The sequence below is a fragment of the Terrapene carolina genome, unplaced genomic scaffold (genome assembly GCF_002925995.2).
Source record: "Terrapene carolina triunguis isolate 2854851 unplaced genomic scaffold, T_m_triunguis-2.0 Scaffold67, whole genome shotgun sequence".
NCBI lineage: Eukaryota > Metazoa > Chordata > Testudines > Emydidae > Terrapene > Terrapene triunguis.
The window spans coordinates 13,046,700-13,071,842 of NW_020664418.1; the positions used below are offsets into that span (position 1 = coordinate 13,046,700).

General features: G+C 46.1%; 1 protein-coding gene across 3 annotated transcripts in view; it reads left to right on the forward strand.

Moving 5' to 3' along the window:
* CLK3 (CDC like kinase 3) overlaps positions 1-21,591 on the forward strand; it is a 29,993-nt gene extending 8,402 nt beyond the window's left edge. For all 3 annotated transcript variants that reach the window (XM_024210302.2, XM_029910737.1, XM_024210303.1), the window contains exons 3-13: positions 10,694-10,907; positions 13,111-13,204; positions 13,469-13,535; positions 15,315-15,431; positions 16,008-16,174; positions 16,775-16,869; positions 17,194-17,323; positions 17,915-17,997; positions 18,263-18,342; positions 19,210-19,300; positions 21,164-21,591. In XM_024210302.2, the coding sequence (XP_024066070.1) occupies positions 10,694-10,907; positions 13,111-13,204; positions 13,469-13,535; positions 15,315-15,431; positions 16,008-16,174; positions 16,775-16,869; positions 17,194-17,323; positions 17,915-17,997; positions 18,263-18,342; positions 19,210-19,300; positions 21,164-21,349 (1,324 nt within the window). In that variant the 3' untranslated portion in view covers positions 21,350-21,591. The remainder of the gene's footprint in view (positions 1-10,693; positions 10,908-13,110; positions 13,205-13,468; positions 13,536-15,314; positions 15,432-16,007; positions 16,175-16,774; positions 16,870-17,193; positions 17,324-17,914; positions 17,998-18,262; positions 18,343-19,209; positions 19,301-21,163) is intronic.
* Positions 21,592-25,143: the final 3,552 nt, after the last annotated feature.

Consider the following 25,143-nt stretch of genomic DNA (forward strand, 5'->3'; position numbering starts at 1 on the left):
TGGCAATCTCCAATGCAATGGCCGTTCTGGACCCCCTGGGCATACCATCAAGCCCAGGGGCTGAGCTCCAGGTCCCTGTCCATTGCCTCAGACAGGTGGAGCCCCCCATCTGCCTCAATGGTAAGGGAACCTCCAAAAGGATCGGAGCCCGACACCCAACCCGGCACCATGCCAGCCACCGCGCAGACAGCATCACTGGGGGAGGAACCTCATGAACTGGCGGGTCAGGAGGAACCTGTGCCCATGGGGACTTCTTCATCTTCCTCTCCAGACAAGGCAATAGCGTCTGCCTCTTTGCCGGCCATGGACAATAGGGCCCATCAAGAGCTGCTTAGAAGAGTAGCTCAAAACCTAGGTCTTCAGGCAGCAGAAGTGTCAGAAGACATCCCATGGATATTCTGATGCCAGAAGGGTTGTCAAGAGTGGCCTTTCCCTTGATCAAGACCATTCATAATACCACGAAGATCCTCTGGCAAACTCCTGCCTCCATTCTTCCCATGGCAAAGGGGGTGGAAAGGAAATACTTTGTACCCTCCAAGCGATACAAATACCTCTTCACCTGCCCTCAACTGGGCATGTTGGTAGTGGATGTGGCCAACGCCAAGGAAGGGCAAGGGCAGTAATGCCCTATGCCAAAATCCAAAGAAGTTGGACTTCTTCGGCCATAAGGTCTATTCCACCGGGGGGCTCCAGCTTCGAATTGCTAACCTGCAAGCGGTGCTCAGCTTCTCCCTCTGTCCAAGTTTAAGGAGCTCCTTCCAACAGACTCCCTTTCTGACTTTGGAGTTGTTATTGAGGAGGATAAGGCGATTGCAAGGACTTCCTTCAAGGGTGTGTTGGACACGGCGGACTTGGCCACCCGCACAATATCCAGTGTCATTGTTATGCTCTGAAGTTGGTGGCTGCAGGTCTTGGGCCTCCCACCAGAGGTACAGCAGACCATTCAAGACTTGCCCTTTGATGGCTCGGTTCTGTTCGCAGAACAGATGGACTCTAGGCTTCATAGCCTAAAAGTCTCTAGGAAAACCTTAAAGTCACTGGGCTTCCACATGCCAGCCCCACAGAGGAAGCATTTTAAGCCTCAGCCCATGTCTCGCTTCTACCCCTCTGAGCAGAGACAGGACTATAGCAGGAAACGGGGTAGGAGTAATAGGCAAAGGCCTCCGCAGTCCTTCTCAAATCAGGGACAGGGCTCAAAGACGCAGTCTCCAGCTTCTAAGAAGGCTTTTTAAAAGGCACGCCTGAGGGGCGGCGCACCAGTCCACATCCCGGATCCTTTCCCACCTTTTGTGAACCGTCTATCCCATTTCTACCGTGCTTGGGCCCAAATAACCTCAGACCGGTAGGTCCTGAGCGCGATAGAATTGGGATATTCTTTTCCCTCCCACCTTCCCTCCCTGTCCCTCTTTAGGGACCCTTCTCACGAGCAACTTCTGGTGCAAGAGGTGCAAACGTTCCTACTTCTCGGGGCGGTAGAGGAGGTCCCTCTGAAGTTTAGGGGTAAGGGTATCAACTCATGATATTTCCTAATTCCCAAGGCCAAGGGTGGGCTCAGGCCTATTTTAGACCTGGAAAACTTCAACAGATTCATTAAGAAGTTGAAGTTCTGCATGGTCTCCCTGGCTTCCATCATCCCCTCTCTGGATCTGGGGGACTGGTATGCCGCCCTCGACTTGAAGGACGTGTCCTTCAAGTCTCCATAATTCTGTCCCACATAAGATTTCAATTTGTGGTAAACAACATCCACCATCAGTTCAGTTTTCCCCTTCAGCCTCTTGGTGGCCCCTCAGGTGTTCACCAAGTGCATGGCAGTCGTGGCGGCCTTCCTATGGAAGCAGCAGGTGCAGGTGTTTCCCTGCCTGGACGACTGGCTAATCAAGGGACAATCTCGGGCCCAAATGGAGAACCATATGAGCCTGGTGCGCATGACTTTCCTCAAGCTTGGCCTCATTCTGAACGTAGCAAAGTCAACTATAACCCCACTCAGAGGATAGTTTATCGGCGCCCTAAACTCCATCCAGGCCAGGGCTTTTCTTCTGGAAGCTTGGTTCCTTGCCATGAGTGCCATCGTAAACGATCTCAGCAGATTCCCAACCATGACGGTGCGGAATTGCCTAAAATGACTTGGACCTATGGCTGCTTGTGCGTAAGTGGTACAGCATGCCAGACTGCGGCTTCGTCCCCTGCAGGCTTGGCTGGCCCTGGTCTACAGGCCGAACCGAGACCACCTGGACAGACTGGTCATTCTTACCCTTCAGGTTCTCGAGTCCCTCCAGTGGTGGCTCGACCCACAAACAGTATGTGCGGGAATACCCTTCTCCAAACCTCAAATGATGCTGTCACTGGTGTCAGATACATTGGTGATGGGATGGAGAGCACACTTAGGCGACCTCAGGACTCAAGGTCTATGGTCCTAGGCAGAACTTTTGCTGCACATCAACATCAAGGAGCTGTGTGCAGTGCGCCTTGCTTGCCAGATATTTCAAACCCATCTTCAGGGCAGATGTGTGTCAGTATCGACAGACAACACCACAGCCATGTTTTATATAAACAAACAGGGTGGTGCTTGCTCCTCTCCCACAGGTCAGAAAGCCCTCAACCTGTGGGAATTTTGCATTGCTCACTCAATACAATTGGAGGCCTCGTACCTTACAGGTTCACAGAAAGAACTGGCCAACCACCTGTGCAGGTCCTTTCACAGCCACGAGTGGTCTCTTTGCCCGGATTTCCACATCAGTATTTTCCAAAGATGGGGCTCTCCCCAGGTAGACTTGTTTGCGACACAACAGGAAATGTCAGCAGTTCTGCTCCTTCCTGAATTACTGCCAGGGCTCGCTTGCAGACGCCTTCCTCCTTTCCCTGAAAGGGTGCCTGCTGTATGCATTCCCACCATTCCCTCTCATCCATAAAGCCCTTCTCAAGGGCCGACAGGACAAAGCGTAGTTAATCTTGATAGCTCCAGTGTGGTCACGTCAACACTAGTTCACCACGCTGCTGGATCTGTCCGTGGACACACCTCTAACGCTGCCCCTGGTTCCGGACTTGATCACCCAGGACCATAGCCGCCTCTGTTGGAGCTTGCATGCTCAGACTTGGTTAGGGAGGTTCTCCTTGGCAGCAGAAAGCCTTCCACTCTTGCTACTTACCTGGCTAAGTGGAAGAGGTTTACAATTTGGTCACTTCAGAAGGGCACTCCTCCATTGCAGACCTCGATTCCCTTCATCCTGGACTGTTTACGCCATCACTTGCCAAAGATTCCGGCTTCACCGTTGACGATGCGCTCCACAAGAGCGCAAGCTTCCTCTGCAGCGTTTCTGGCTCAGGTCCCCATTCAGGACATCTGCAGGGTGGTGACGTGGTCATTGGTTCACACCTTTGTTGCACTATGCCATCACTCAGCAGGCTAGAGACGATGCTGCATTTGGTAGAGCAGTTTTTCAGTCTGCAACTCCGTGAACTCCGACTCCGACCCCTCCTCTGGGGACTGCTTGGGAGTCACCTACTTGGAATTGACATGAGCAGTCACTCGAAGAAAAATCTTTTGTCACTGTTGTTCTTCGAGATGTGCTTTCATGTCCATTGCAAGAGCCACCCGGGAGTATCCAGCCAGAAGGAACTGAAGAGGCAGTGGGTGGGCAGGGACCTATATACACCACCATAAAGGCGCCACTCCAGGGGGCTCCACAGCTGACCCAACGGGTACCGCTAGGGGAAAAACCTTCCGATGACTGTGCGTGCGGCGCGCACACACCTACTTGGAGTGGACATGAGCAACACATCTCAAAGAACAACAGTTATGAAAGGTAGGTAACCGTTTTTTATTTCTGAATTAAGAGAATCCAGTGATAGACAGAAACTGTTTGATTACATTCTAACAGCAAATATGTAAACACTACGGCTGTCAAGCGATTAAAAAATTTAATCGCGATTAATTGCGCTGTTAATAATAAAATACCATTTATTTAAATATTTTTGCATGTTTTCTACATTTTCACATATATTAATTTCAATTACAAAACAGAATACAAAGTGTACAGAGCTCACTTTATATTTTTGATTAAAAATATTTGCACTGTAAAAAACAAAAAAAAGTACATTTCAATTCATCTAATGCAAGTACTGTAGTGCAATCTCTTTATAATGAAAGTTGAACGTACAAATGTAGAATTTTGTACAAAAAAGAACCGAATTCAAAAATAAACAATGTAAAACTTTAGAACCTACAAGTCCACTCAGTCCTACTTCAGCCAATCGCTCAGACAAACAACTTTGGTTACAATTTGCAGGAGATAATGCTGCCTGCTTCTTGTTTACAATGTCACCTGAAAGTGGGAACAAGTGTTTGCATGGCACTGTTGTAGCCAGCATCGCAAGATATTTACATGCCAGAGGCGTTAAAGATTCATTTGTCCCTTCATGCTTCAACCACCATTTCAGAAGATATGCGTCCATGGTGATGATGGGTTCTGCTCGATAATGGTCCAAAGCAGACCGGACCGACGCATGTTCATTTTCATCATCTGAGTCAGATGACACCAGCAGAAGGTTGATTTTCTTTTTTGGTGGTTTGGGTTCTGTAGTTTCCGTATCAGAGTGTTGCTCTTTTAAGACATCTGAAAGCATGCTCCACACCTCATCCTTCTCAGATTTTGGAAGGCACTTCAGATTCTTAAAACTTGGGTCGAGTGCTGTAGCTATCCTTGGAAATCTCACATTCATACCTTCTTTGCGTTTTGTCAAATCTGCTGTGAAAGTGTTTTTAAAACAAACTTGTGCTGGGTCATCATCCGAGACTGCTATAACATTAAATATATTGCAGAATGCGGGTAAAATGGACAGAAGACGTACAGTTCTCCCCCAAGGAGTTCAGTAACAGATTTAATTAACGCATTTATTTTTTTAACGAGCATCATCAGCATGGAAGCATGAAGGGGCATGTGAACGTTTAGCATATCTGGCACGTAAATACCTTGCAACGCCAGCTACAAAAGTGCCATGCGAATGCCTGTTCTCACTTTCAGGTGACATTGTAAATAAGGAGGAGTCAGCAGTATCTCCTGTAAATGTAAACAAACTTATTTGTCTTAGCAATTGGCTGAACAAGAAGTAGGACTGAGTGGACTTGTAGGCTCTAAAGTAAATATTTGTAATATAAAGTGAGCACTCTACACTTTGTATTCTGCGTTGTAATAGAAATCAATATATTTGAAAATGTAGAAAAACATCCAAAAATAATTAATACATTTCAGTTGGTATTCTATTATTTCAGTGTGATTAACGATTAATTTTGTTGTTGTTAATTGTGAGAGTTAACTGCGATTAATCGACAGCCCTAGTAAACACACACACAAACACAAATATTATCTATCAGTATGTTTCTAAAGGTTGAATCTGGGTCAATTAGCCTGCAAGTTCCTTACTGGCCTCGGGTCACAGTGGGATTCACTGTTTGGATCACAGCAGTCTGGTCTGTCAGGAGAAGCTCGACCAGATTTGTGGACCCCCCACCCCCTTTTTTTTTTTTTTTTTTTTTAAGTAGTAATATCATTATATTATTGTGCTATTTAAAAACGGAAGCACTTGGTACTGAGGTTGAGGCTTCAGTTTATAAATAATTGTGGAAGAGAAGTTTGTAGCTGATAAAGGTAGAAGGTCTAGCATCCTTTGGCACTTAGTATAAAAATCTGCTTGTGTTACTATCTTGGTCTAAAATTTACTCTAAACATTGTATAACTTGATGCAATGTTATAGCTGGTCAGTCCCAGACTAGAGAGACAAGGTAGGTGAGATAATCTCTCTTGTTGGACCAACTTCTGTTGGTAAGAGAGAAAAGCTTTCGAGCCACACACAGCTCTTCTTTAGGTATAACTTTTGTGTTATTGACCAGTCATAGAATCATAGAATATTAGGGTTGGAAGGGCCATCAGGAGGTCATCTAGTCCAACCCCCTGCTCAAAGCAGGACCAACCCCAACTAAATCATCCCAGCCAGGGCTTTGTCAAGCCTGACCTTAAAAACCTCTAAGGAAGGCGATTCCACCACTTCCCTAGGTAACTCATTCCAGTGCTTCACCACCCTCCTAGTGAAAAAGTTTTTCCTAATATCCAACCTAAACCTCCCCCACTGCAACTTGAGACCATTGCTCCTTGTTCTGTCATCTGGTACCACTGAGAACAGTCTAGATCCATCCTCTTTGGAACCCCCTTTCAGGTAGTTGAAAGCAGCTATCAAATCCTCCCTCATTCTTCTCTTCTGCAGACTAAACAATCCCAGTTCCCTCAGCCTCTCCTCATAAGTCATGTGCTCCAGCCCCCTAATCATTTTTGTTGCCCTCTGCTGGACTCTTTCCAATTTTTCCACATCCTTCTTGTAGTGTGGGGCCCAAAACTGGACACAGTACTCCAGATGAGGCCTCACCAATGTTGAATAGAGGGGAATGATCACGTCCCTCAATCTGCTGGCAATGCCCCTACTTATACAGCCCAAAATGCCATTAGCCTTCTTGGCAACAAAGGCACACTGTTGACTTATATCCAGCTTCTCGTCCACTGTAACCCCTAGGTTCTTTTCTGCAGAACTGCTACCTAGCCATTCGGTCCCTAGTCTGTAGCAGTGCATGGGATTCTTCCGTCCTAAGTGCAGGACTCTGCACTTGTCCTTGTTGAACCTCATCTGATTTCTTTTGGCCCAATCCTCTAATTTGTCTAGGTCCCTCTGTTATCCTATTCCTACCCTCCAGCATATCTACCACTCCTCCCAGTTTAGTGTCATCTGCAAACTTGCTGAGCCATCCTCCACATCATTAATGAAGATATTGAACAAAACCGGCCCCAGGACCAACCCTTGGGGCACTCCACTTGATACCGGCTGCCAAGTAGACATGGAGCCATTGATCACTACTCATTGAGCCCAACGATCTAGCCAGCTTTCTATCCACCTTATAGTCCATTCATCCAGCCCATACTTCTTTAACTTGCAGGCAAGAATACTGTGGGAGACTGTATCAAAAGCTTTGTTAAAGTCAAGGAATAACACATCCACTGCTTTCCCCTCATCCACAGAGCCAGTTATCACGTCATCAGAGACCAGGGTGGATTTGATTTAAATCAAATTGATTTAAATCATTATTTAAATCACTAGCCAGGAAGACTCGATTTAATCATGGATTTCTACATAAAAGTGCATTCTTGTTGGTTGTTATAACCTTAATACATATTCCTCACAACTCAGAGATAGATGTAGGAAGGTACGCACTATATATTTTTTTAAGTGATTTATTTTGAAAACTTTTCAGATTAGTTTTACAGCTATATCGGAAAATGAATGATTGTTTGGTTATTTCATTTACCAAAGGTAATTGAAGCAGATATTTATGAAGTCATTGGGAGGAGAACTATCTCCAATTCAACAGGTTAATCATTAATATTTGGAGGATTTGCTTGCCATGCTGTATTAGGAGGAGAACATCACCAGACAGACATTTAAATTGTTTTATTTAACTAAAACAACAACGTTGTGTATTCTGGATTTTTTTTCTTTAACAGCAAACATAATATTTTAACAAAACAAGCATATGAATTTTTGAATTTAGTTAAATATTCAAGTTTTTTAAAATCAGATTTGGTTTTGTTAGAATTGTTTTTAACTAAAATAGTTAAATGAAATATTTAAAAAAAAATTAAATCGACTGGGTCAACATGAGAAACTTAAAATATTGGCTTTTGCAGCTAACTCAGTCGTCTTCACCTTCATTTTCCTGTTTGTTCATAATCTGGAAAAGAAAAACAAGCTTTCCTGCTTTTTTAGGTCCCAAATGATTTCTCAGTTTGGAATGAATTAGTCCAAAGGAAGAAAATATTCTTCTTACACCGGCAGAAGAAGCTACTGCTGTTAAAAGTGAGATTATCACTTCAACAGTCTATGAATCCAAGTTGCTTAAGTGACTTCCACCAGTTCACTGGTGTGACTTTCTTTAAAACATCATCAGCAAACATATATTTCTTGAATGGTTCTTATTCCCAAACTGGGTCTCTCTTACGGCCTGCTGCCATTATAGGTTCTCCCTTCTAGTGAGAGAATGGTATGGTAGATCTCAAATCAGTGAAGGCTACACTCAGAAGGACCTCAAGACTTCTTGAATATGCTGCTCAAACAGTTTCACTTTTGTTTCTACTGCCTGTCCCTCCCTTCTCACATTTATCTCCAGACTACTTCTTGTCCAGAACTATTCCGCCACCCAACAATCTTCTATTCATTGAACTTTTTGAAACTTTGCACCTTTAGAGAGAGGTAAGGGATTGACTCTGTGTACACAAATTTTCAGAGGAACAGTAGGGTTGAGGTCTGTTATTTCTGACCTCTATATATTATTTATTTATTTAAAAACATTTTTGCTGTTAACAAGCATGTTATCTCTGGAGAGACAAATCCACAGTTTGAGAACAGCAAAAGTAAACATCTGATTGTATCTTCTAGACCAGAGGTGGGCAAACTATGGCCCGCGGGACACTCCTGCCCGGCCCCTGAGCTCCTGGCCCGGGAGGGTAGCCCCTGGCCCCTCCCCCACTGTTCCCCCTTCCCCGCAGCCTCAGCTCGCCCCGCCGCCGGTGCAGTGCTTTGGGTGCTGGGGCTGCAAGCTCCTGGGGCAGTGCAGCTGCAGAGCCCTGCCTGACCCGGTGCTCCAGGCAGCACGGTAAGGGGGGGTTGGATAGAGGGCAGGAGAGTTTGGGGGGGGGGGGGGGGGGGGGGGGGGGGGTGGGTAGGAGTTGGGGCGGTCAGAGGGTGGGGAACAGGGGGGTTGAATGGGGGCAGGGGCCCCAGGGGACAGTCAGGAAGGAGGGGAGGGTTGGATGGGGGAGCGGGGGGCAGTCGGGGCAGGGGTTCCGGGGGCGATGGGGATAGGGAGAAGGGGTGGCAGGGCTCCCGGGGGACAGTCAGGAAGGAGAGGAGGGGTTAGATGGAGGGGCGGGGGTTTTGGGGGCTGTCAGGGGACAGGGGGGGGTGGGGGGGGGGGGGGGGGGGGGCGGGGGGGGGGGGCTGGGGGGGGGAGAGGGGGGGGGGGTCGGATAGGGGCCAGAGGAGGCACAGCCTCCCCTAACCGGCCTCCATACAATTTCCAAAACCCGATGTGGCCCTCAGGCCAAAAAGTTTGCCCACCCCTGTTCTAGACTGAGCACTGAGTCCCATTGGGTAGATAGAAAGATTAACCTAAATAATCTGTACAGAAGCCCCTGGAACCCATAAGATTGGGTCCCTAATCCATGAACTATTGGAACTCATTTACAAAATTTTTCTTAAACATTACATGAATATATTGTCTCATACTATAGAATTAGAATTTATTATCCTTATTCCATGATGAGATACATTATAACTCAAAGATATCTTAATTAAAACTATCTGTAGATAGGTTTTTCCTCAAAAAGGATTTTATAAAAAAATCCAATTTAAATAAAAAAAATCAATTTGTTATTTTTATTTTTTAAATAAAAATCATTTTTTTTATCCACCCTGTCAGAGACCAGGGACTGACTATAGAGACTGAATGGTCCTTTTGGCCCACAGAGGTAATCCTTTCTGGTCAAGATGTGCAGTAACATGGGAGATGCTTGTGTTGAGCATTCAGCACCTGCTCTGTAATTAAATAAAGGACTCTAGTCTTTAGGGTTGTCAATGAGAGGAAGGATGGTGTGGTGGTTAAGGCAATGGTGGGGTTAAGTTCCCATTGTGCTACCCTGGGATTCTCTGTCTGCCTGAGCAAATCACTGTCTCTGGGCCTTAATTCCCCATCTGTTTAAAAACACAAAACAAAAAAACTTCCCTGCTGCATAGGGGAAGGGAGGGGTTGTGAGGAAAGTACTCTCAGGGCTGGTCTATACTTAGCCGCTAGTTCGGCGGCTGGAAATCGAACTTCCTGGTTCGATTTATCGCGTCTGGTCTGGACGCGATAAATCGAACCAGGAAGTGCTCGCCGTCGACTGCGGAACTCCAGCTCAACGAGAGGAGTACCGCGGAGTCGACGGGGAGCCTGCCTGCCGCGTGTGGACCGCGTCTGAACCGCGGTAAGTTCGAAGTAAGGTATGTCGAATTCAGCTACGTTATTCACGTAGCTGAATTTGCGTACCTTACTTCGACTTGGGGGGTAAGTGTAGACCAAGCCTAAGACTGTGTTGATCAGGGCCGCCTCCAGGTTTTTTGCCACCCCAAGCAAAAAAACAAACAAACAAACAAAAAAAAGCGGAGTGCCGCCGCCGAAACAAAACAAAAAAAGGGCCGGAGTGCTGCCCCAAAGGGCAGGAGTGCCTCCCCTTGAAAAGTGCTGCCCCACGCACATGCTTGGGACGCTGGTGCCTAGAGCCGGCCCTGGTGGTGATAAGGCACATAGATGTAGATCTGGGAAGGACTAGATTCTATGTGCACATTAAGCCGTTTTTCCCCACAAAGGAGAGAATACCACATGGTTTCTGACATCCCTTCCATTTGAAATACTTGGCCAAAAGTCCTGTGATATGGTGCAAACTCCCAGATCAGGCTTCAGTTCAGAACTAGATCTGCTACCGTTGTTCCTCACTACCCTGCGGAGGGCACAAGAGCATGCATAGTCAGGCTGCCTCTGTGTGCAGCAGCGCTCTGTTGTTTGTGCAGTGTGCTCTGCCTTCCCAGGTTTATAAGTGGGTTCTTATTTGTAATGCAGCCACGAGAGGATGCCTTACCAAAGGAGGTATAGAGACAGACGGGAGAGCGATAACTACAGGTTTGAAGACCGAAGCCCTTCTTTCGGAGAGGATTATTACTCTACCCGCTCACACCACTGCCGGAGATCACGGGACAGAGAGCACCACCGAACGAGGAAGCACCAGCATCGCTGCCGGAAACGCAAGACCAGGTCTTGTAGCAGTGCCTCATCGGTGAGTAGCATCCAGATGAGTTCAGGATTGTTCAGGTTTTAACTTTTTACCTTTTGTAGCTCTGAATACACTGGGTGAGTACCTCTAATCCCTCTTCTGTTTTGTTCTTGATTATGTTTCACTTCACTGTGTCTTTAAACTGGAAGCATTAATAGTTGTTAATTTTGACAGACCATTCCTAGCACCTGGAAATAAAGCCTAGCTTCCCAAGGCACGGGGTGGGCAGGGGAGTGCAGTGAAGCCAGATGGATCACTTGTCTGCACACGTACAAGGGGAGCGCCTGGATGCAGGCCTGCACTGTTGCAGCATCCACTATGGTTGTGTGTCGTCCTCTTTTATTCGCTTGAAGGTTCCACTTCTGCTGCATATTGAAACTTCTGCCTGACTTGATATTGCTACATTGTGACAGCATAAGACACTCCAGTGTAGATATGTTTGTTGTGGCAGAATCTTGTATCCCTTAGGACAAGTCAGCTGTGTCAAACCCATTCTTCAGAACTGTTAGCACTCTGGTTATCAACCACTTCCCCACAATACTCGGGAGAGGTGCCCTGTTGTCACTAGTTTCCTTGGACTGAAGTTTTGTTTGAGAATGTCACAGTTCTCTCTCTGACTGGAATGAACTACAACCTCCCTCTCCTAGTTAGTGAGGAGAGGAGAGGTTATCCCAGGACAATGGAGTGACTTGGAAGTGTTGTGAGATGCTCATCCAAATGTCTTAACTTTACCGCCTCTGTCATACCCTAGTAAGGACCCGTTACTACTATTCACAGTTCTCAAGTTTGTTGCTTTTATATAGTTTAAACAAAGTGATTGATTCCTAACCCCTGTGGTTATACTGGATACTTGCATGGTTTGGAACGCTTAATGGCCCATCACTTTCCTTTTTTCCAAACGATTTTATTTGAGTTTTAATGCCAAGGTTAAACGATTGAAATGCTCCAATAACAACTGTGCATGTGTGGTGATACTGTGCAGGTTTCGGTTGTTGTGATCTCTACTCTTTGTGTTGTGAAGTCACAGCAGCTATGTCAAATACTCTCTGAAACTTTTCTCCATTTCAGACGATCTCTTAAACTTTGTCTGTAGTTCATTCTTCTTGACTTGTTGGGGGAAGGAATATGGCGGAGCACGTATTAGGAAGTTCAGACATGGAAGTGTAGAGCCCTGTTACCATATCTCTCACTAGATAGAATGTAACTAATTTTACACTTTTTTTTTTTTTTTTTTTTTGAGGGACTAAATAGAAAAGTTCAGTCATTGGACAGAAGAGTTGTTGGCTTTGGTGGGGGTGTTTCTGCTGGTGGGAAGGAACCTCCAGGAATGTTTGGCTGGTTTTCCAGTAGAAGCTAGTAGCGATGGGGTTGATTGTGAGCTCTTACCTTTAGCAGACCAGGATCTATGAGGTATAAGGCTCTCCAGGGACTTAACTCTCCTGCTCCTAGAATTCTTTCAAGCTTTAAATCTGTTCAAAGGAAGGACGACAACACTGGCCCTATATGGGTCCAATCAGGCTTGCAGATGCAGGATCAATTCTGTTTTTGGTTCCATCAGGATGGGAAGGGCTGAGTAGTATTGGGTCAAGGGTGGGACAAGTCCCTGGGATAGCTGGAGATGTTTATTAATAAACATACAAAGGAAAGCGGGACAGACTCCACAAAGGGGGAACTGCTAATCGGCTTCTACTGGACAGCCTGACCAACCTGACTTGTGTACTCTACCCATCGGCACACTTGCCACTGGAGAAAGTGACGTGACTGGCAAAGCATTCGCTCTTCTTGCGCCGCTGGCAGTGTCCTCTATTCACATAGAGGAATCTGCTCCTCTGTGGCAAAACCTGGGGGGAATGCTTGTACGAACCCAGTGACTGGAGCATCCCAGCTGCTGCTCCCTTCCAGAGAAGAGGGTGGCACTTTCCGCTAAGAGGCAGCTGCATCAGACACTGTAGCTAATGAGACAGTTCTTTACATACCTGTAGCTGTTTTTTACTTTTCTGTTTTGAAGTTAGTTTGTGTCTTGACGTGTCCCTTGCAATATCCCTATCGTTATATATGCTGTGTGCCTTATGAAATGCGGGGATGTGGAAAATCCAACCACCGATGCATCGTCGTCTCCACCTTTGAATGACAACTCAATCTGCCAATCGGAACTGCCCGCTGTGTGCGATTGGTCGGATGGCGTTTCGGGGGGCGGTGTGTGCAGAGAAGCCAACAGAGCAGTAAACGCAGCAGGAGCGTGGAAGATGACAAGGAAGGTCACCTGGTGTGCAGAATCGGCGATTGGCTCCAAGAGCGATGTACAGCCACCTTTCGTAAAACTTTACCTCTCTACTTTCTATCCCCATGTTAGACAAGATCTCTCTTATTGTACTAGAGGGGTCTCTAGTGTTTATTGCTTATAAATGGGCTGACCAGTAATTGCCTGAAGCAGACAATAGACACTTCTGTTTTAAAGAGTGTAGCAGGGAGATACCTTTTTGAGATGTGAATGCTGTGAAATTGCAGGACCTCATGCCCTTCTGGTTCTCCAAGCTCACATTGGCTCTTGTTTTCTCTCCTAGATGAGATTGTCGGCAGCCTAGGTGAAGGCACTTTTGGCAAAGTTGTGGAGTGTGTGGACCATGCCAGGTATGCTATCCTTGGTCTCCAAGTGACTTACCTATCATGTACCAGTCAGTTCAGACATTGATGAAGTGGGGTGGATTTGTCCTGTCTTCTTCAGATGGTCTTCAGTTTTCTCTTAGATGCTGATACACAATCCCCAGCTCTTCCACACTCAGCATCTGGCGCTGAGCCCATGGCCTGTTTAGTCTAGGTGCCACTGTGCTCTTCCTGTCCTTTCAACAAAAAAAAAGTCACTAGCAAAGTGGGAGGGGAGAGACGAGAGATGCTTAAGTGACTGTATTGATTACAACAGGAGGCCATCGTATTCTGTGGCTTTCTGCAGTTCTGTTAGAAGCGGTTATTCAACATTAGTTTGCCTCAGCTGGGATTCCACTCAACATCTTCTTTTGCTAATAGACAAGAATGGGCAGATCATCAAATTCCCCACAAGCTGTTATTTTGCTGGCCTTGCTCTCCACTCCGTGTTATGCCCATCCCAGGTTTGCCAAAGGGATATCATCCCTTTTCTGTCACTGTTTTTGCTATTAATATGACTGCCATGTGTTTACTTAGAAACATCTCTGAACTACATATGTTGTAGGGCTTGGCTTGACCAATGGAAACAAGATGTGTTTATATGCCTGCATGGGAGGCTTGTTACAGCCTAGTAACTACTGCAGAATTACAATCACTTGATGTATACTTTCTGATGACCATTTAGTGAAATGGGGAATGCTTGATTTCCCCCTTCCCCCAAAGTATGAACTTTGGCTTTTGTGTCTACTGGGGCAGAGTTAAGCCAGTGGTGGTGATTTGTGTGAGACTGTGACGTATTGCAAAATGTGCAAGCTTAACTCTCATTTTCCTGGGTCTCTAATGTTCTTGAAGGGTAGTATAGACTCAGGGCACTATATGCCTGTGACCTGAACAGCACCTTAATTTTTTGGGAGGTAGGGGAAAATGTTGTTAGTTTGTATTGTCTTTGCCCAGGACCCCATTGAGCTAGGGGCTATACAAACCCAACAGAAAAGACCGTCCTTGCCCCAGAGAGCTTAGTCATAAATGGGGCTGAAGAGAGCACAGGACTTTGGGAGGAAAGCATTCTTCCCCTTCGTGAAGTTTGCAGGGGTGGAGTCCCTCTCTTGTGCACTGTAAAATATGGAGTAGGGAAATCCCAGTCCTTAAATCCTTCGGAGGTGCACCAGAGATAATCCCTCAGAGACCAGTGAGGAGGATGAGGAAAGCAAAGGGGTGTGGCCAGCAGTACATCGGGGATCATTTCCACCTCTCCCATCCTGGGGATATATGAGGGGCTCCCCACTCCTGTAGTACTTGCAGAGTAAGGTGTCACTTGGATAAGTGCATTAGCCCCCAGCAAGACTTGGGAGGGTGACTGGGGACCATTCCCACAAAGTGGTTTTAGTTGCCTCTGGTGGAAGAATATGCAGATGAAGCGGGGGTGATGGATTCTCCTTGATCCTGGCTTTTCCCAAGCTGCATTTCCCAGTTTCATGCTGCAGTCAATTACAGGGCATAACTTACTAGTACAGTGATGAGCGGCTGTGGTTTGCTCCCACTGAATGGCCCTGAGAACTGATTTGAGGAGGGGATGAAAAATGACCGGTGTCTCCTACCACACCCCAGGATTTATTGTAGAGACACTTTCTCATTCCCCATCCAAAAAGGAATTGGGAAAGAATCTCAGAAACTGGGAATTGTTTTTTGTCTAGGGACGACAATTTGTTGAGGTGGTCTGGGCCACTCCATGTCTGACCCATTCGTTTGTCATCTTCCCCTCTGCAGAGGTAAATCCCAGGTGGCACTGAAAATTATTAGAAATGTGGGAAAGTACCGAGAAGCAGCCAGACTGGAAATTAATGTCCTAAAGAAAATTAGAGAGAGAGACAAGGACAACAAATAGTAAGTTTGATCTCTTGCATAGAAGTTGCTGCTGCTTAGTGCTATCAATGTATCTACTCAGAGAGGAGAGTGATTGGTGCAAGGTAGCATGGGGGAGAACCGGAGATAAAAGCATGGAAACTTAATACCTGTCTTTTCCGTCTACCTAGAAAATGGTGTCGTCTTCTCCCTCGTCCACCCTCTGGGATTGGGAACATAGAAGGGCTTTTTTAGTCTGAATTGTGACTTTTATTCCTAGGTCCCTGAATATGTAATTATTGACCAATTAAATATCTGGGAATTGGGTTAATTTATCCTTCCATATTAACTAAACACAGTTCTTTATAGTGAAACATTTGCCCTCCCCCATCCATTCAGTGTAAGACTTTTGCTGCTTACACTAGGATATCTATGTCCTTGGCATCTCTGGATGATTGAGCAGGTGAATCCCAGGTTGCTTAGAGAGAAGCATGGCTGTGCTGTGTCTGCAAACTGAGTGTTTGTGTGCTAGTCACTTGGAGAGGGAGGGATGGGAATACTACTTCCTTAGAAGAGTGTTGTGTGGCCAATAACATCCTTATTATCCATTCTGTCCAGTTTGTGTGTCCTGATGTCCGATTGGTTCAACTTCCATGGCCACATGTGCATCGCCTTTGAGCTTCTGGGCAAGAACACTTTTGAATTCCTGAAGGAGAATAACTTTCAGCCATATCCCCTCCCCCAGATCCGGCACATGGCATACCAGCTCTGCCATGCCTTGAGATGTAAGTTACCCAGATTCCTTTGCCACGGTTGTCTGCAGCAATGAGGTGAGTTCTACTCGCCAGCTAGTGTTTTCTTTGAGAAATGTCAGTTTGTTTTTACATGCATGTTAATAGTGTCTGAACGTTTTGGCTAGTCTCACTTTTCACAGTCTGAAGAGTTTAAAATCAGGTGAGCGATTCCGATGTTTTTGGAGAACAGTGAAGGGAGGTGGATTGAGGACATGGCTTCTAGATTCACCTCAGTTCCCTCCTGAAAGAGAGGGGAAACTAAACCTTGTAAGCTTCACAGAGATGAGACTTACTGCCTGTATGTGGCGGACGCGATGGGATGGCTGAAATGTATATTTAACAGTTAAAATGTGATGACATATAGTGAGGAACTTGGCTTCAAATAAGAGAATTCTATGTAGCTTAATGAAACTGTTTGATACACAGTTGACATGGGCCATGGTGCAGCACATTGCACTCTGGTTCAAAGTATGGTCCCTTGGGGCAAGGGAGCATGTGTTCACAGGGGGCCTATGTAACAGACATAGCTGTACAGAGGGTCCAGTGCTTGATTCTTAAACTTTTCTCTCCTCTCCCCACCCCTCTCCGCAGTTTTACATGACAACCAGCTGACTCACACTGACCTCAAACCTGAAAACATCCTCTTTGTGAATTCCGATTTCGACACCATGTACAATGAGACCAAGGTAGGTTGTGTCTCTGAGCGAGAGGGTGAAACGATTGAATGCCTTGCTTCTTTCTGTAAGAAAAAGATTTTCCTTTTTCCCATTCTCTGGTTGAGCATGAGGCCATCATCTCCAGTGGCTTGGACACGGGAGACGAAGTCAGGAGGCCTGCATTCTATTCCTGACCTTTCCAATCTGTAAAACGAAGAGTACTTGGCTACCTAGGTTAAAGAGCTTTGAGATCTCTGATGGAAGGCGCTATACAAGTGCGATGTTTCTGTATTTTGTGCTTTTTACTGCTGATGTGTATATCCAGGTTCCTTATAGATATTTCTTGTGTTGCAGAGCTGTGAGGAGAAATCTATTAGGAACACAAACATCCGTGTGGCTGACTTTGGAAGTGCCACCTTTGACCATGAGCATCACACTACTATTGTTGCTACTCGGCATTACCGCCCGCCAGAGGTGATTCTGGGTGAGTGGAGTTACGCTTCTGTCTTTACTGATGGGTTTCTGGGGAGTGGGCCACGGGGTACATTAGGGTAAGAATTGGGCTTTGCAAGAGAGAACTGACTGGAAAATCTCTGATTCTGGAGTGGAGAAGGGGACAATCTACACTGGCATATTTAGACAAAAAGTTAAACCTGCTGCTGTGATAGGTCTCTTGGGAGCGAAGGTTTGGGTGGTGCTGCAGATGGGGCATTGGGACTGCTGAGGCAGCACACCCAGTCTGCATCACGTCCAAAGCGCGGAACAAAGACGACGCTTTTGTATAAGCAAAATATTGTCCATAAATATGCGCCCAGAACTTTGGGCGAGTGCTCAGCGCAGAGATCTGGGATGGCAGAGATCTGAGATGCTCATGTGAGGTATCGCAATTGAGTTAATCAGAGAATAACCACTTCAGTGCACATCTCTCTGTTCCGGGACTCTGACTCCCAGAGGACTAAGCAGTCATCTCGCCACAGAAATCCACTGGGCGTGTAGCTGAGTTTTAGGTCTCTCCAATTTTAAGCTCCACATTTGTCACTGGAAGCTCAGTCATTTTCTCTCCTCTTCATTGCAGAGCTGGGCTGGGCACAGCCGTGTGATGTCTGGAGTATTGGCTGCATTCTATTTGAGTATTACCGTGGCTTCACACTCTTTCAGGTACACTTTTGCAAGGCCTTTATGCCCTTGACTGAACTGTGTAAGCTTTAGTTCCCAAATCGACAATAGTATTTATGCTCCTAATTTCCATTGAACTCAGTGGAAGTTAGGAGCCCAAATACCTTTGTAGATTTGGGCCTACATTTTTCTGGGTACCATGAGACTGTCCTACTAGCCCGTCCTTGGAAGGGTGGGTTTAGACCTTCCTGTCTTTATGTGACTGTTTCAAGGCTAAGAAAATAACCCAGTCGCTCTTCCTCCGCAGACTCATGAGAATCGTGAGCACCTTGTAATGATGGAAAAAATCCTTGGGCCAATCCCATCTCCAATGATCCACAAAACTCGGTGAGAACCAGCTTCTGAACTCTGAGCAGCTGACTTGGCTGTTGCATTGTTCTTCTGGTGATGGTGGAGTAGGCAGGATAGCTTCTCTGATGCAGAGAAGCCACACATCAGAATCCTAACACTAGGGTTGTAGCTCTGGGTGGAGATCATAGGGTCAAGAAAAGACTTGAACTTGAAATAAAGGTGATGTTGCGTACAGGGGCTGGGAAAAATGGCCGAGCAGCCTAGAAATAGTGGAACCCTGTTGCTCTATACCACTAAGAGGGCCTTGCCTAGGATTTCTTCCGTACTTTTGCTGAGACAGGGCCACCGTTCCTGGCTGAGAAGACAGTGAACTTTCATGCAAACAGTATCAAAATCTGAAACTTCTATTGTTTTCTGGCAGCATGGTCCAGTGGCTAAGGCACTACAGTGGGAGTCAGGCGACCTGGGTTCTGTTCCCTGCTCTGCTGTTGACCCTAATGTTTGACCTTGGGCAAGTCACTTCCCCTCTCTGCCTGTTTTTCCCATCTGTGAAATGGGAATGATACTTTACTATTTTTGTAAAGTGCTTTGAAATCCATGGATGAAAAGTGCTATATACGAGATTTATATTAAAACCCGAAGTATTGGCTGCTAGAAATCATCTAGCTTGGCTTTAATGAGGCTCAACTTTTAAGACCACCTTGATTGCTGGCTAGGCTGGTAGAATACCCAGCATATAGTTTTCTGAAGTGCTTTGGAAAGGGGGTACAGCATCCTCTGTGTAATATAGTTTGTCTTAGTACTGATGTTTGCCTTGCAGTGAAGCTATGCATACCCCATACGTGTGCACCCCCAGATTTCTCTTGCAGATAGGACTCTTGAATAGTTCCTTTTATTGTACAGGAAACAGAAGTACTTCCACAAGGGGGGCCTGGTATGGGATGAGAACACATCAGATGGAAGATACGTCCAAGAGAACTGCAAACCACTGCGGGTATGAGACACTGCTCTGATTTCTATAGAAAGCTCAGGTAGCTCTGCTATGGATGCTGAGATTCCTAGCTTGCACCGTGTCACCTGGCACATTCTTGGAGTGAGATGACACTGGATGGAAATGGGGGTGCTGCTGTCAGTATCTAAATGACATGGGAGACAGATTGGTAGCTTCATTCCATATATGCAAGGAGCACCTTGGCACAAAAACAAAACCTTGCCGAGACTAGAGTGACTGGTCTGTCCCAATAGAATTGTTTTAAGCTGTATTAGCTTTTACAGAGCCTATTACCCAATGCTTTATAATCACTCCTGATCCTGTTTCCAAATCAGCTGTAGTCGCAGTTAGTAAAGACTTCACTTGTGTCAGTGCGGTGTGGTAAGAATCAGAAATTAGGGATGGAATTGTTAGGCCATGTAGCTCCTCCTCCAGCCAGTTCAGGACTGCTCCCTACACTGTGTTCTAGAGATGGGCAAGCCCTTAGAATTCCATGGCGGCACCACAGTCCCGTAGATGGGATTAGGAGTGGGAGCCTGATCTCTAACGGTGCTGAGCACTCCAGCTTCAGTGGATGCTCTGCACTTTTGAAACTCGGGGCCTTGGTTCTGTACAGGATCTGTGACTGGATTGCTGTGGCCTGGCTCAAGTCTCTTCGGGTGCCTCCAATTCCCCAGCTGTGAAATAGGAACCGTGATGGTGAAGATCGCTATAGAAAGATGTGCTGGTTACTCCTACTCTGCCTTTATTCTTAAAGGAAGCTGAGGACATGTCTCTGTCTCATGTCTGGCTAGTTTTATTCTTTCTGAGGCAGGACAGGGAACCCTCTCCTGTGGCTGCTGCTCACTGAAAGGACTTGGGGAGAACCCCCAGCTTACAGGGAATCTGATCTTCCAAACTGTTCCAGGCAGGAAGGCTGAGGGGATCCGTGCAGGACTGCATCTGGGCATGGCAGCCTTGGCTTTGTCTGTTGGAAGGTTGGGGTCCAGCTTGTGCCCCCATCACAGGGCAGAGGAGCCCTGTGCTGGAGAGGAAGATTGGTTCTGTAGTCAGGGAGCTAGACTGGGACTCAGGACACCTGGATTCCATTCCCTACTCAGCTGCCGACTTCCTATGTGACCTTGGGCAAGTCACTTAGCGTCACTGTGCCCCAGTTCCTCCTCTGCCCAATGGGAGCGATAGCTCTGCCCTACCTTCCAAGGGGTGTGATGATGAATACAGTACAGATTGTGAGATGCTCAGATACTATGGTGATGGGAGTGGAGGCTCTATGCAAGGGTACATATATGATAGCTCCCAAGGGATTTCACCCTACAAGGGAGTAGTAGTATGTAGGTGGGACTTCTCACCAGTGGAGACCATCAGAAATTTGCCTGGTGTTCTACTGGATAAAAATTAATCTAATAGACATGGATGCAGCAGGAATGTGGGAGAGATGGAAGGGGCTTCAAGATGGGCCACATCAGGCTAGAGGTGGCTGTCACCTCAACAGAAGTTGCACTGAGGCCAAAAATGTGGAACTGTTGATAGGGGAGCAGTGACACTTCCCTCAACATTTGCTTTGAGCTGCTGCTGTAGCCGGTGGAGGAAGACACTCGCCACTGCCAGAGGGTTCTACCACCCCTAGCTTTGTCTGCTTGTGGAGGAAGTAAAGGGACAACCTTTGAAACTTCCTTTGAATGCCCAAAATCTCTTGTAACTTCCCTTGGCTTTCTCAGGAATAAAGGTATGATGGTGTAGCACCCTACCATAGCTGTAGCGGTGTTGCCAACTCTCAAGCTATCTAGTGTGGAGGGTCATGTCTAGTTTTTTGCCAGATGTTTGCCTGCATTTTTCCACAGCTGAATCAGTACTATTCTGTTTCAGAGCTACTTGCTGTATGATTCACCGGACCATGTGCAGCTGTTTGACTTGATGAGAAGGATGTTAGAGTTTGATCCTTCCAAGAGGATCACATTCTCTGATGCTCTGCTGCACCCGTTCTTTAGTGGCCTGTCTCCAGAGGAAAGGATGCTGTGTAGTCGAGTCTCAAACCGTGACCTGAGCAGATGACAGATGGGTGGGTGGTGATGCCTGCTGGATATGAACATACTCCTGGATCAGTCTGACCTCTGCTGTAGAGGCTCCAATCAGCCCTCCTGTAGCACAGAGTTCAGAGGTACTGGTGCAATGTGATATGGACCCTGGGCATGGGAGGGGGGAGGAGAAAGCTACATGGAAAGCACAGATGTCTCATATTTATATGTTGTAAAGTTAAAATAAAGTGTTTCTTATTGTTTGATAATTTACTTGTAGGAATGTGTCCAGCTATTTTTTTGCTCCCACCCTGCCATATTTTTTCAGTTAAATAAAGAGTGGTTTTATATTTCTCCACAAAACGGCATCATTATGAATGTGAGATGTTACTGCTTTACTGGCTCTAGGCAGTCCTTCGTTTCCAAGCATGGTCTGGCCTAACCTTGCTTTGTCCTCTCCATTAGCTAGTGTGTAAAAGGTTGTAGGAGAGAGGTACTGCACTGTTAATCTCAAGGCTGGCTGTGGTATTGGAGGGGAGGATTGGGGTTACTTTTTGGTGATTTGCTAGTCCCCTTCAATAACTGCCAGGGAAATATAAATCCCTTTTCAAAACACTTGTAACTGCTTGTATTGTGCTTGGCTAAAGTCCTGAAGCACTTTACGTGTTTTATTCAGGAAAGTAACTAGTAGAATGTCTTGGCTTAATGGTGCAAAAGGGCTCTTTCTTGCAGGTGGGGCAAACTTTTCCCTTATACATAAGTCACTGAACACACATGAATAGTTGCACTTTATTTCAAGGCTGGTATTACCCCAGCTGCTGCATGAATTATGGAACAACAGTGTTTGTAATGATGATATGACTGAAGCATTTATTTGATTACACAGAGTTGTGATGCAATAGTCTTTACACTGGGTGCCTGAAGCCAGGGTTTTTTCCACTGCTGCTGAAAAGAGGGTGCATGTTTTCTTATGACAAGCTGTGAGGGAATGATACAGAACTTAAATCTACTGTTGGTTACTATGGAGCAGTGAAAGTTGCATTTCTGCTTTCTAGAAAAGCAAAGTCCATTCCAGTACTTATTTATAGGCAGCTGCTTCTCCTGGGCCCTGGGAAAGTCCGCTCCTGAGTATTTACTACACCAAGTCCTTGCACACTGGTGGAAATGTTCACATCCCTTGAAGCCTACATCTTAAAGAGCTCTAACAAATGGGCAGGCTGTATCCCTTCCTGCTGTTGTCTATTGCATCCAGCATAAAGCATGTGTGTCTGTAGTAGCTGTGTGACAATAAAAGGGCCAAGAATCCCAAAGCCTTGATCACATGGATGTGCAACAAGATGGATCTGGTCTAGGACAAGGCCAATGATTTCATTCCTCTGGCAAGAATACAACTCTGCTTGTCAGAAGAAAAGCAAGCACCCTTATCCTTGTGCTACTTAGAAGGGAGAATGCATTAAGTTTAGTATAGTAACACACACAACTTGTCCCAAAGCCTCTTAGTTGTGCTTGAGATGAGTCTGTCAGTGCCCACACACTTTCACTTGCCCAGAGGCATCAAGTGTCTGTAGCAGCAATGACACTGGCTACTTTAATTCTTTATTTAAAAAATAACCTTTTAAGCAATTCTTACTACCTCTTCTAATATGGCTGGTAGGACCTCAGCCACTGATGCACACTTCAAAGAAAAAATTCAAAGTGCTTCTTAACCCTTCCAAACTTGCACCCTGCTCACAAAGGACAGAGTTGAATAACCAACCTTCAACCTGGACAAGTTTAAGATGATTGTAAAATAGAGGAGAGGAGACAAGTAGCAGGCTGTTTTCTTACAGGTGATAGCTCTGCTTTTATAAAGGAAGGTGAAAACAAGGCAATGACAGTTACCAGTACAGGGATTAATCAGTTTTTCACCTTGTGTAGGCAGTTGCTACATCCTCAGTACCTTAAACTAAAGCTGGCTGCAAGGATAACCCCTCACCGTGCTGTCAATAACCAGCCCTTAGCATTAAATGCTATTGCATTAAGCTGAAACTAGTGTTTTACCTGAGGCATAGGTGCTCTAAGCCTTGCAGAGAACCACACACACAGCTACAGCCAGATACACCCAATGATGTTAGTGAAGAGTTTACAGTCGTTGATAATCTGTTAGCACTAAGGCCATTAAGCGTAAACCAGTGGACAGAGTTTAGTAGTCTAACCCTCCGCATGAGAAATGTGCTGAACCTTTATCCTCATGAGGTAGATGAGTTCTGTGCTGTTTGGCATGGGAAGTCCTTTAACAAGACCAGATGCAGCAGAGTCCTGACTGTGCTGCCTGGATACCAATGTACCGTGGAATAAGAGCAGGGCGATTCTCCAATGCCCCTGCCCAACATTCCCACACCATGTGGTATGAAATACCTGCTTGCCATCTCCCCTGGGGTACATTCAATGGTGCTCTACAGATTAGGGTGTGGTGTATTTTCCCATTCTTCAGTGACAATCTTATTTCCTTTTGATACTGGAAGTCTCTTCCCAGCCACCCTCTTTTTTACTTTGCTTGGTGCACTCAGCTTTGTTTCTAACAGCTCTTCTATGATGAGTAGTGACAGGACTTTAAAAAAAAAAAAAAAAACATACAAGTGCCTGACTTGTATCCCCACATAACCCAGCTGGTTGAACAGGGTGCTCTGCATGCAGCTTCTTCATGAGTTCAGTTGCTGAATACCCACACAGAACAGCTGTTCTACACTTTAGCAAGAGGAGATCTAGCTCCCCTGGGAAAGGCACCAACAGAAGCTTTGAAGTCAGTCAGTGCCAGCACAGACCTACCAGGCCAGTAGAGTCCCATGCTGAAGGCAGAACTTTAAGCATAGCCTATGCTCCCAGCAAAGTTCAAACTGCAGCAGAGGAACGTAGGTCTGTTTTGCTAGAACAGGAAATTTGGAAAGCTCAGAAACTCTCAGGCAGAGCACTGTTTTGGTCCAAGTTTAATATTTCTCATCACTAGCCAGTGATAGTTTGGCACTTTTAGAGACAATAAAAGGGTCCAGCATGATAGATTTACAGAGCCAGCCAAAGGTTCAGGAACTCACTCACTCTAGGCAGTGCAATGAATACAAATACTTTCCTTGCAGCACATAGGGAAAAAAATCTGCAGCCCCAAACCAGCTAGCAGAGTGTAAAGGGTGAGACTACCTACAGTAATTCAGGTCAGACCTTCCCCTCAAGTGTGATGTAGCTGGAAAGATCAAAGCTTTCTGAAAGCCACATGATACAACAGTGGTCACTACCAGTGGTGATGCCTGAGGCATAAGGGACCAGATTTCAGTGCATACAGGAGCAATACTGCAGATGCTTCTGAAGGCAGCCTAACAACTCAGCTTGCCAAGCACAATAGCATTTGCTGTAGCACTACCAACATCATCTGTGCCCAGGAGGCCATACAGCTAGTAGTGCTACAGTGAGCTGACAAGCAGGCCTGGAGAAAGATTCCTCCACTAAAGAGTTAACATAAGCCTTCCATAACACCCCCTTAACACACTGTGCACGCGCTCCTGTCTCACAGGCTGTCTGCATATTAAGACAAACTGCATTTGACTCATCTTTAGAGTTTGCATAACCAGGAGAGGCAAGTGCCCTATGATTTCCACTGACTCCATTGAGATCCATGTGGAACAGTGCATTAGAACAAAGCACATATGCTTTTTAGGAGGGAAGATCCTCCCCCGACATGGCTGTTGCTCCCAAAGGGAATGGAACATTGCCATGCTTCACAAGACGTATTCAGGTGCAGGGTGTGCTGCGGGGGGGCCACTGAGGCTCTACAATAATATATCCAAACACTACCTGAAC